The sequence below is a fragment of the Rana temporaria genome, unplaced genomic scaffold, assembly GCF_905171775.1.
Source record: "Rana temporaria unplaced genomic scaffold, aRanTem1.1, whole genome shotgun sequence".
Classification (NCBI taxonomy): domain Eukaryota; kingdom Metazoa; phylum Chordata; class Amphibia; order Anura; family Ranidae; genus Rana; species Rana temporaria.
The window spans coordinates 39,330-51,685 of record NW_024404606.1 but is presented as its reverse complement, the minus strand read 5'-3'; the positions used below and the strand labels follow the sequence as shown (position 1 = coordinate 51,685).

The window sequence follows — 12,356 nt, the reverse complement described above, 5'->3', positions numbered from 1 at the left end:
ACAGCGTCAGTGCCTGATTCTCAGAACACTTACCTGTAAACTTGCGGCGGTGTATCGTAAAAGCGCTCGGCGCAAGCCCGCCCAATTCAAATGGGGCGGGCACCATTTAAATTAGGCGCGTTCCCGCGCCGAGCGTACTGCGCATGCTCCGTCGGGTAAATTACCCGACGTGCATTGCGCTAACTGACGTCGCACCGACGTCATTTGCTTAGACGTCAACGTAAATGACGTCCAGCGCTAATTCACGGACGTCTTACGCAAACGACGTAGATTTTTTAAATTTCGACGCGGGAACGACGGCCATACTTAACATTGGCTGCGCCTCATAGACCCAGGGGCAACTTTACGCGTCGCAAAGGCTACGGAAACGTCATAAATTCTCTGCGTCGAGCGCGCGTACGTTCGGGAATCGTCGTAATTAGCTAATTTACATAAGCGACGGGGAAAACGACGTCGGCGACACCTAGCGGCGGGAAAAAAAATTGCATTTAAGATCTGACGGCGTAAGAGCCTTATGTCAGATCTAATGGGTATCTATGCGTAACTGATTCTAAGAATCAGTCGCATAGATACCCGGGGCCAGATTAGGACTTACGACGGCGCAAATGGTGTTGAGCCGTCGTAACGCCTTTGAGAATCTGGGCCCAAGATGACTTCTATTCACCCTCTATGGTAGATTATTGTGTGTATATATAAGCAGGCAGTCTGGAAAAGTCCTGTTCAGGGTTTCCACATCTCCCAGGCACCTTTTCCAGACCTCCTGCGTCTTCCAGGTTTTCCACCTCTCCCTTTCAGTCAATTTAGTCTCACCTGGCACACCCAAGTCAGTACTCTGCAGTCTGGGAAGGAAACAGGTCTTCTCTGCTGGAGATAAAGGTTGGTCATAACGGTATTGTGTTTATAAGTTAGGATGCTGATGTGTAGATGGAGCTGAGACGCAGCTAGGTTTTGTTTTGTTGGATGTTTAATTTTTTCTCTGAAGCATTGTACATCACCTGGAAATGGCAGCAGTAAAGTCACCGCTGTTTGCCATAACATTACTGGGCTGGTATTGAATTGCCTGCAGCACTCTCATTGAACAATTCCAGTTTCCTCGGTCATAAATCAGATAAAATTCAACTTTAAAGTGGATCTCCACCATTTTAGTTCATGTGGGTCAAGCTGTCTGGTCTATATTAGAGTTTGTACCCACTCTGTGCGCTGTATACACTGTATACAGCATTGTGCTCCGGCAGTGGAACAGAAACTCCCTTTCCCATTATGGAACAAAATTGAGTTGGGCTAAGTGCTGCTGATGATTTTTTTTTGGGGGGGGGGTCTGATTTGAGGAGTGATCCATAGATTTGGGGGGGGGTCTGATTTGAGGAGTGATCCATAGATTTGGGGGGGGGGGGTCTGAGGAGTGATCCATAGATTTGGGGGGGGGGTCTGAGGAGTGATCCATAGATTTGGGGGGGGGGGTCTGAGGAGTGATCCATAGATTTGGGGGGGGGGGTCTGAGGAGTGATCCATAGATTTGGGGGGGGGGGTCTGAGGAGTGATCCATAGATTTGGGGGGGGGGGGTCTGAGGAGTGATCCATAGATTTGGGGGGGGGGGTCTGAGGAGTGATCCATAGATTTGGGGGGGGGGGTCTGAGGAGTGATCCATAGATTTGGGGGGGGGGGGTCTGAGGAGTGATCCATAGATTTGGGGGGGGGGGGGGTCTGAGGAGTGATCCATAGATTTGGGGGGGGGGGGTCTGAGGAGTGATCCATAGATTTGGGGGGGGGGGGTCTGAGGAGTGATCCATAGATTTGGGGGGGGGGTCTGAGGGGGGATCCATAGATTTGGGGGGGGGGGGGTCTGAGGAGTGATCCATAGATTTGGGGGGGGGGGTCTGAGGAGTGATCCATAGATTTGGGGGGGGGGGTCTGAGGAGTGATCCATAGATTTGGGGGGGGGGTCTGAGGAGTGATCCATAGATTTGGGGGGGGGTCTGAGGAGTGATCCATAGATTTGGGGGGGGGGTCTGAGGAGTGATCCATAGATTTGGGGGGGGGGGGTCTGAGGAGTGATCCATAGATTTGGGGGGGGGGGTCTGAGGAGTGATCCATAGATTTGGAGGGGGGGTCTGAGGAGTGATCCATAGATTTGGGGGGGGGGGGTCTGAGGAGTGATCCATAGTTTTGGGGGGGATCTGAGGAGTGATCCATAGATTTGGTGGGGATCTGAGGAGTGATCCATAGATTTGGGGGGGGCTCTGATCTGAGGAGTGATCCATAGATTTGGGGGGGGGGTCTGAGGAGTGATCCATAGATTTGGGGGGGGGGGTCTGATCTGAGGAGTGATCCATAGACTGGGTTGGGGGGGTTCTGATCTGAGGAGTGATCCATAGGCTGGGGGCTCTGCAGTGGTGTGTATTTAGGTTTTGTTCTGCCCTAGGCCTGACTAAACTGGTGCACCCCTAATTAAAATATGCCACACCCCTTTCTGTTTAGGACCTGCTCTGAAATTTGAGTGGGAACATTAGTTCTCAGGGCCTGGGGGGCAATGGATTCCCTTAATTTGCATAGATTTCCTGTTTGGCTATGGGGCAGGAAGTAAAGGGAAATCTTTGCAATGGGACAGGGATGGTAAAATAAATAAACTGACAGGGGCTATAACCCTCCCTAGCTATCCAAAATGGGGGGGGGGGTGGTATTTCCTATAGTTCTACTTTAAGCACACATTTCTGATAATTTCATGGAGAGGACTAAGAAGATATAACCATGCCAATGGTGCAGCAGAAAACATATAGCACAGTGAAGGTTTGTGGTCCAGAATGATGGGACAGTCAAAATTAGAAGCAGTTTGCATTACACTAACAGTGTAGCACGAGCCGGCGGGGACTCTTTCCATGCTGCCCCCTGCAAAGTGCTGCCCTAGGCCTTGTTGGTCTTGCCAGGATACAATATTGGCGCTCCGATCTGGGGAGTGATCCATAGACTGGGGCGGGGGGCGCTCTGATCTGGGGTGGGGGGCGCTCTGATCTGGGGAGTGATCCATAGACTGCGGGGATCTGATCTGAGGAGTGATCCATAGGGAAGCCCTACACTAGGGATGAGCTTTGAGTTCGACTCGAACATCGCCTGTTTGGCGAACAACAAACAATTTGGGGTGTTCGCGGCAAATTCGAAAAGCCGCGGAACACCCTGTTAAAGTCTATGGGAGAAATCTAAAGTGCTAATTTTAAAGGCTAATATGCAAGTTATTGTCCAAAAAAGTGTTTGGGGACCTGGGTCCTGTCCCAGGGGACATGTATCAATGCAAAAAAAAGTTTTAAAAATGGCCGTTTTTTCGGGAGCAGTGAATTTATTAATGCTAAAAGTGAAACAATAAAAGTGAAATATTCCTTTAAATTTCGTACCTGCGGGGGTGTAAAGTAAGCATGTGAAATAGTGCATGTTTCCTGTACTTAGAACTGTCCCTGCACAAAGTGTCATTTCTGAAAAAAAAAGTCATTTAAAACCGGACTTGCGGCTATAATGAATTGTCGGCTCCCGGCAATTCAGAGAGGATTCATTCATTAAAAAAAAAAGCGTGGGGGTCCCCCAAATTCAATTACCAGGCCCTTCAGGTCTGGTATGGATATTAAGGGGAACCCTGCCGTCAATTTAAAAAAAAATGATGTGGGGTTCCCCCCAAATATCCATTCCAGACCCTTCAGGTCTGGTGTGGATTTTAAGGGGAACTCCACCCCAATTTTTTTTAAAAAATGGCGTGGAGTTCCCCCCAAAAATCCACACCAGAACCGTACCAGGCCACATTCCCTCAACATGGGGTGGATGTCCCCATGTTGATGGGGACAAGGGCTTCATCCCCACAACTCTTGCCCGGTGGTTGTGGCGGTCTGCGGGCGGGGAGCTTATCAGAATCTGGAAGACCCCTTTAACAAAGGGGACCCCCAAATCCTGGGCCCCCCCATGTGAATTGGTAATGGGGTACATTGTACTCCTACCATTTCACGAAGGAAGTGTAAATAGTTGTAACACACACACACACACACTAGAAAAAAGTCCTTTATTAATTAAAAAAATAAATCCAGTGGTGGTAATCCACATTGTCTGTATCCAGCGACGGGTGATCTCCTCTCCTGTCCAGCGATGAGAAGATCTTCAAAGCGCAGCATCGCCGGCCTCCTCTCTCTGCCGGACTCAGCCCGGCGAATGATGCTGCTGAAGCTGTGACATTTCTTTTATAGGTGAGGCGGGGCCACCCGTCACGTGACCCCCGCCCCCTCTGGCCAGGTTAACGTGCTCAGATAAGGGGTCTGGTGTGGATTTTTGGGGAACTCCACGCCATTTTTTTTTCATTTGGGGTGGATTTCCCCTTAAAATCCACACCAGACCTGAAGGGCACGGTGATTGAATTTGGGGGGACCCCCACACGCATATATATATATATATATATATATATATATATATATATATATATATATATATATATATATAAATGGATTCTCTCTGAATTGCCGGGAGCCAACAATTCATTATAGCCGCGAGTCCGGTTTTAAATGCCTTTTTTATTTATTTTTTTTTCAGAAATTACACTTTGTGCAGGGACAGTTTTAAGTACGGGAAACATGCGCTATTTCACATGCTAACTTTACACCCCCCCTAGGTATGAAATTTAAAGGAATATTTCACTTTTATTGTTTCACTTTTAGCATTATTAAATTCACTGCTCCCAAAAAAACTGCAGTTTTTAAAACTTTTTTTGCATTGATACATGTCCCCTGGGGCAGGACCCGGGTCCCCAAACACTTTTTAGGACAATAACTTGCATATTAGCCTTTAAAATTAGCACTTTATATTTCAAATGTTTGAGTCCCATAGACTTTAACGGGGTTCTAAAGTTCACACAAACATTTGGTGTGTTCGCAAGTTCTGGTGCGAACCGAACAGGGGGGTGTTCGGCTCATCACTACCCTACACCAATGTTCTATATAGGATGCATCTGATATGTACTTGTGTACCCCATTAGACTGGGGAAGAAGCTGGATGAGGGGTTCATCTGAATTAACTTGTGGAATGATATTTTGTATCGGGTCATGATTGCATATCCTGAAGTGTTTGTGTGTGTGTGTGTGTGTAACCGTACCATCAATGAAGCTGATATTCAAAATAAGGTGGACAGGAATCTTTATCCCCATAAAAGGCCTTCTAGTTTAAAATGAAGTATCCCGGCATCCTGTATATTATTAGATGGTATTGATGCAGCAACCAATTGGCTGCATGCACTGATCAAATTAAAGTTTTTTAATATGCCACCCATTTGAGAGAAGCTGATTGACTTCTCTTAAGCGTGAGCAGCCATAGATGGATCAAAATTCAGCCGCTCCCTGTTAAATGGCCAAAAGTTGATCCATCTATGGCCAGCTTCAGTCTTATTCTCATACTATGTAGGAATGTACAGAATGGGTTACTGAGTGTCAGATACTTTACTTGTATTTCTATCTTCTGTTGTCAGCAATGGCGTCTGCTGATCTGAGGAAGGAGCTGGAATGTTCCTTGTGTCTGGACATTTATACAGATCCTGTGACCCTGAAATGTGGACACAACTTCTGCCGGGACTGTATTGGTCGTGTGTTGGATACACAGGAGAGGTCTGGAGGTTATTCCTGTCCTGGATGTAGAGAGAAGTTCCAGGATCGTCCTGCACTGCAGAGGAACATAACGCTACGTAACATAGTGGAGAACTTCCTGTCTGCTCAGCCAGATCAGGAGGAGTCCGTGGACTTCTGTACTTACTGTATTCACACTCCTGTACCTGCTGTGATCTCCTGTCTGCATTTTGACGATTCTCTATGTGACAATCGCCTGAGAGTCAACATCAAGTCACCGAAATATGTCTTATGTGACCCCACCACTTCCCTGGAGAACAGGAAATGCTCCGTCCATAAGAAGATCCTGGAGTATTACTGCACTGAGGACTCCGCCTGTATCTGTGTGTCCTGCAGGCTGGAAGGAGAACATCGGGAACACCAGGTGGAGACTCTGCATGAGGCCTCTGAGATGAAGAAGAATAAATTGGGAAATGTTCTGCAGAAACTGATGACAGAGAGGGTGGAGACTGAGAAAAGAGTCCAGAGTCTACAGGAACACAGGAGGAAAGTACAAGGAAAAGCAGATGATGAAACAGAGAAAGTTGCTTCCCTGTTTAGAGACCTCAGGAGACGTCTGGAAGACCTGGAGAAGAGAGTCCTGAGTGAGATCTCCAGACAGGCAGAGCAGGTCTATCTTTCAATGTCTGATTTGATCCAACAGCTGGAAATAAAGAAGGAGGAGCTGTCCAGGAAGATGCGTCACATTGAGGAGCTGTGTAATATGACAGATCCACTGACTGTCCTACAGGAATCAGACACAGGTGACTTGTGTGATACTGAGGATGGAGATGATGACAGAGAGAGACGTGATAAACTCCATGATGGATGGGATCTGGATGTGGCGGGGATCTCGCACACATTACACACAGGTTTATCTGATATCATGTCTGGGGTAAATGTAGAGAAATGTACAGGAAAACATGTCTATCCACATTCTACTACAGAGGGCAAAGTTCTCATCAATTCTGAACCATCCAGGAAACGCCTTAAACACTACCTCGCCATACAACGATCGTACCACCAGGTTGCAGGACCAAATATTGGGGCTGTACAGCAAACATCAGGGGTTACAGACATATTATTGGATGTAAGCACAGCTAGTAATTATCTACATATATCAGATGACCGTAAAACCGCATCCTTCTCATCATCGCATCAGAATCTCTTAGAAACACCAGAGAGATTTCAGTGTCCTCAGGTGATGAGCAGTCAGAGTTTCTCCTCAGGGAGACATTGCTGGGAAGTGGATGTTGGTGGGTCAGAGTACTGGATAGTTGGGATGTGTTACCCCAGTATAGGCAGGAGAGGGGATCAGTCATGGCTTGGATGGAATATGAAATCCTGGGGTTTGGTAAGAGGAAATAATAAGTACTTGGTGATACATGACAGGAAGAAGATCACCTTACCCAGCATAGTCTCCAGTAACAGAGTCGGGATAGATCTGGATTATGAAGTCGGGCGGATCTCCTTTTATGATCTGTGTGACCCAATCCGACATCTCCACACCTTCACCACCACTTTCACTGAGCCCCTCCATGCTGGGTTATGGGTATGGGAAGGTTGTTTAAAGATATCTGGGGGGAAGTCAGATGTGAGAAATCTGCCCAGAGACTGGTGACATCGCCAGGTGAAGAATCTGGTTGGCTGAGTATTTCACCAATCGGAGAAAGCGGTGGAAAAAAACCACCATTGCTTATTTATGTATACACCTGCAGGCTCCAGGGCCATCTTCATCATCACTTCACCACCTAGTGTGTTACTAACCAGGAACAAGCATGCAGGAGGTCACAATTTTCAGGCTTTACTGGCTTCATTTGTGTTCCATGTCGGTGACCGACAAGGCGGTGTAGCCAGGATCAAAATGACAGCCCTGGAGACTGAACCTTTACAATGTATCTCTAGCTAAAATGTGTTGTGTGTGTGTGTGGGTTTTTTTTTTTTTTTCAGGTTTGGATGGAGTGAAGGATTAGAACCTCTGTCATCTTTTTTTTGCTATCCTGGGCTCTGTCATAGAAAGGCTGACAATGGTTTACCAGACAGGAAGTTAGAACTATCTGACACAGAACAATGCTTTTTTCTCAAATGTGGGCTAAAACCCCTGTTGAATATTTTCCTTAACTTCCTGTCTAGTAAAACATTGTCCCCAGGACAGGAAGTGATGGGAAAACCAAGGTAACAGTTAAAGTGTTTTTTTTTTTTTTTTTGTGTTCTAAATAAGATCCTTTAAGCTAGTGCATTGTCTGTTCACTTACTTTTTCCTTCGATTTCCCTTCTAAATGTTTTTTGTCTGAATTTCTCACTTCCTGTTCCTCCTCAGTATGCTTGCCCCCATCATCCGAGCCATTCTGGCTGGGGGTTACTCAGCATGCTTGCCCACTCCCTTGGGACTACATCCCTGCGCGTCTCCCCACAGAGATGTAGTCCCAAGGGAGGGGGTGAGCACGCTGACTAACCCCCAGCCAGAACGGCTTGGATGATGGGGGCAAGCATACTGAGGAGGAACAGGAAGTGAGAAATTCAGACAAAAAAAACATTTAGAAGGAAGTGAACCAACAATGCACTAGCTTAACTTATTTAGAAAATATATATATATATAAAAAAAAACCTCTACAACACCTTTAAAACTAACAGGGATTCTAGTCTTCCCTTACTCCATTCAAGAATTGAATTAATAAATAGGTTATGTCTAGACTATTTTTTATTTTATTTTTTTATATTCACAATAATCCCTGGTCTGTTCCTCCAAAGGTTGTTCCTTCCACATTGCTGTGATTGACTGTATTAATTGCTTCTATTAACACAGGCAGTACTAGTCTTGTTCTTATTGGTTATGGTGTACAATTTGTGGGGATCGATGTGTCACTATTTATTTTATTTTTTTCTCTTTAATAAAGGTTTAAATGATGAACCGCTGTGGGTTTTTTTAATTTTTTTTATCACTTTTATTCCTATTCCAAAGAATGTAAACATTCCTTGTAATATAAACATGCATGACAGGTCCTCTTTATCGAGAGATCTGTGGTCAAAGACCTCCTCCGCCCCCCCTCCCCCAAATCTCTAGTGTTTTTTTTTTTTTTTTTTTTTTTAAATATGGGGGGCATTTATGTGCCCGAGAACAGGACATGACGTTGCTCCGGTCCTCCAAGGGCATAGAGCCGAGTGGGGCAATCTTGCACGCACTCGACTTCCTGCCTAGCCATCGCCCACACCAGATCGATTTTTGACTGCTCCGGTAAGCTTGTAAATGACAGGGAATTGGTAGGAGGGGGCGGGGTGTAACCAAGATCCATACCAAGCCCTTTGAGTCTGGTGTGGCTCTTGAAAGGGAACCCTATGCCAAAATTAAATACAGAACTGCATTGGTTACCCCCCCGGTCTGGTATGGATTTTGAGAGGAACACCCCAAACAAAAAATGGGGGGGAGGCATGGGGTCCTCCTCCAAAATCCATCACAGACCCATAGCCAAGCATGCAGCCTGGCAGGTCAGGAAAGGGTGGGCAAGCGCCCACCCTCCTGGACCATACCAGTCATGCACCCTCAATGGGGGGTGGTAAGGGTGGATGCTTTAGGGCAGGGACACAATGTCCCTGCTGATGGCCGCATCCATCTTCACCCCCTCTTCCCTCTGGGTCCACAGACTCCAGCTCTGTGTTTGGACTCAGATGTTCGGCTGTCTGTATAGTTGCTGCATCTTCGTTCAGTCGCAGGCTGCCGGCACACAGCTCCAGGCCACTCTGAATGCCTCATTCATGCTGTAGAGGTCTTGGTGCCCATGTGACTGGAGCCTGGCAAACTGCACCCATTCATTGTCTCTAAACTTCACACCTATGGGAGGGGGGGGGGGGGTTCATTGCCATTGTGCTCAGCTAATGAAGTGATTGTTGTCCCAGGAGATTTGATAGCGTTGTGTGCCAATATTTTTAATTTCTCCCATCACCTTCCAGGACGGCACCTGAGAGATGATGGCTCCTCCCTGCAGGAAACACAATCACATGACAGATTAAAAGGCCCCAGCCATCCCCTTGTTCCCCAGTATTGATTGTGTTTCTCCAACACAACGACATGTATTTTTTTTTTTTTTTTTTTCCTAAAAGCCATCGCTGATTGCTCGAGACCGCCGCCATTTAAAATCGCCCGGGAGAACACCGTGCTCTAAGCCTCGTTCTGAGAGGGGAACCGCGTCACAGGAAGGGGCGGTTCCCGGCAGCGCAACCCGAAAGCTCCTGAGCAGCGTGGAGAAGCGATGGTGGCGGTGGGTCGGCTTAAGGAAAGCCTGTGTGAAGGTTTCCGGCAGCCAAGGCCCTGTCAACCCCCATCATGGAAGAGGATGGGAAGACGGATGCAACTGCTGGCAGATCCAGGTCGGGGGTCGGTGAGTACTTATCCCCCTGGAAAGGGAGAAGGTTAGCGAGAGTTCCCAACTTTCCAGGGAAATGGCCAGAGCAGGATCTGACCCCCCTCTTGCTGCTTCCTTCCTCCCCAGTACAGTCCAGCAGTCTTAGGGGAAAAGACTATGTAATGGTGTGCATTTTTTCATGTCTTTTCAGAATCCCCCAGAGGAGCCCAGGAGGCCTCAAATCAGTCTCCTGCCGCTTCAGGGCATAGTTCCTCTAAGAAATGTGGGAATTGTAGGGAAAAACTCCCTAAATCCTATACTAAATCCCTCTGCTATAAATGCATTAACAATTTGGCAGGAAAAGAAGCTGCAAACATGATGAGTTTTCTTGCAACAGTTAAAGCTTTCCGAGAGGCAGCTGGGCAATCAGTGCAAACTGATACAGAGTAACCTACCCCCAGGGAGGGCACTTCTTCCCAGGATAGTTTATTTACTAAGGGTCCTAGTGCCTTCTTCTCATCCACGCCGGTACCCCCTCGGGGTCAGGCAGAGGATGAAGAAAGTGACATAGTGAGTCTGACCAGGTCTAGACACAGCTCAGGGCAGGCAGATGGAGACTCAATTAGTCAGTCCCAGGTAGACTTACGTCTTAAACACCTCTTTGCTGTAGAAGACCTTGAGAGTCTCCTCCAGGCCATTTATGCCACAGAGGAAATTCCTGAGACCCCTAAGCCTACCTCGGTACAGGATAAGGTCTAAAGGGGTTTAGGTGACACCCAATCTAGGGTATTCCATCTACACCAGTCCCTTAAGGAATTAGTCCTACAGGAATGGAGAAATCCTGAAAGGAAAATTGTCAAACAAAAGACCTGGAAAAGAAGGTTTCCCTTTTCCCAGGAGGACAAGGAAGTCTTTTCTAAGCTTCCTAGACTTGATGCAGCGTTATCACAAGTCGCAAAATTGTCTGATCTCTCCTTTGAGCATGCAGGTAGTATAAAAGACTTGATGGACCGCAAAGCAGAATCTCTCCTTAGGAAGGCTTGGGAAGCTAATGCAGCAGCCCTAGGCCCAGCCTTAGCAGTGACATGTGTAGCCAGGAACACTGATATCTGGGTGGAAACACTCTGAGCATCTGACCCAGAACTCGGACGCCGAGAAGGTAGTAGAATCCCTACAAGTTATCAGGAAGGCTATTGCCTACCTAGCGGATGCAGCAATTGAATCTGCAAAAGCTTCAGCCAAAACAGCGGCCTTGGTTAACTCGGCTAGGAGAGCTATTTGGATCAAGGCCTGGGAGGGGGATGCAACATCAAAAGGTAAACTTTGTGGCATCCCCTTTCAGGGCTCCCTTCTGTTTGGAAAAGACCTTGATGATGTATTGGCGAGATCATCAGAGAAAGGCAAAAAATGTCCAGTTAAACCTAAAAAAGAAGGTTTCAGGATGTTTTTTCGAGGCCCCCAGGGGCAAGCTAAACAGAAAAATAAAAAGGAACCCTTCAGGCGTTGGAACTTTAGGAAAGGGAATAAAAAGAACAACTTGCTTTTCCCTTCTCCTAAAGCCAGCGAAAAACAGTCTAAGTGACGCCCAGATCAGAGTGGGGGGTCGGCTGTCCCAGTTCTTACCTCAGTGGGTAAAGATCTCGAACAGCCCTTACATCTGCAAAATTATCCAAGAGGGCTTCCGTCTAGAATTTATGGCAACACCCCCCTCTATGATCACCCTCACACATCTTCCCGGGGAGACCCTAAAAAGATCTGCCTTTTTGGAAGGGATACAGGAGCTAGCCGAACAGCTGGTGATAGTACCAGTACCAAAAAATCAACAATACCAGGGATTCTATTCCCATGTATTCGTAGTCTGCAAACCGTCTGGAAAATACCGTCTAATAGTAAACTTAAGAAATCTGAACAAATTTCTGACATACAAAAAGTTTACTATGGAAAGTATCTATTCGGTAAGGAAAAACCTCATGAAAGGGGCCTTCTTGGTGACTTTAGATCTCAAAGATGCCTACCTTCATGTGCCGATTCACATAGATCATCAAGCTTTCCTAAGGTTTGCGATAGTGATGGAAGGGGAAACCCTCCATTGGCAGTTCAGGGCGCTCCCGTTCGGGCTAACTTCCAGCCCAAGGATATTTACAAAAATCCTAGCGAAAGCGGTGGCCTTTCTGCACCTTCAGGGTATATCTCTTATACCCTATCTGGACGATCTGCTGATCTCAGGTCAGTCGGCCATCCAGGTCACGAAGGATGCCAACAAAGTAGTGTCAGTCCTGAAGAGTCTAGGGTGGATTATAAACACAGAAAAATCCTCCCTCCAACCAGAACAGGTTAAGGCCTTTCTGGGATGCATAGTGGACACCAGACAACAGAGGCTCTTTTTGCCAGAGG

At 47.0% G+C, this 12,356-nt stretch overlaps 1 protein-coding gene across 1 annotated transcript; it reads left to right on the top strand.

Moving 5' to 3' along the window:
* The first annotated feature begins 767 nt into the window (after positions 1 to 767).
* On the top strand, positions 768 to 7,823 carry LOC120922728 (E3 ubiquitin/ISG15 ligase TRIM25-like). Its single transcript, XM_040334767.1, has 2 exons — positions 768 to 876; positions 5,490 to 7,823. The coding sequence occupies exon 2, from the start codon at positions 5,492 to 5,494 to the stop codon at positions 7,241 to 7,243; it is 1,752 nt and encodes a 583-aa protein (XP_040190701.1). The 5' UTR covers positions 768 to 876; positions 5,490 to 5,491; the 3' UTR covers positions 7,244 to 7,823.
* Positions 7,824 to 12,356: the final 4,533 nt, after the last annotated feature.

What these genes read in the sequence shown, in the direction of transcription:
- LOC120922728 (XM_040334767.1), top strand. Translation starts at nt 5,492, where the DNA reads ATGGCGTCTGCTGATCTGAGGAAGGAGCTGGAATGTTCCTTGTGTCTG.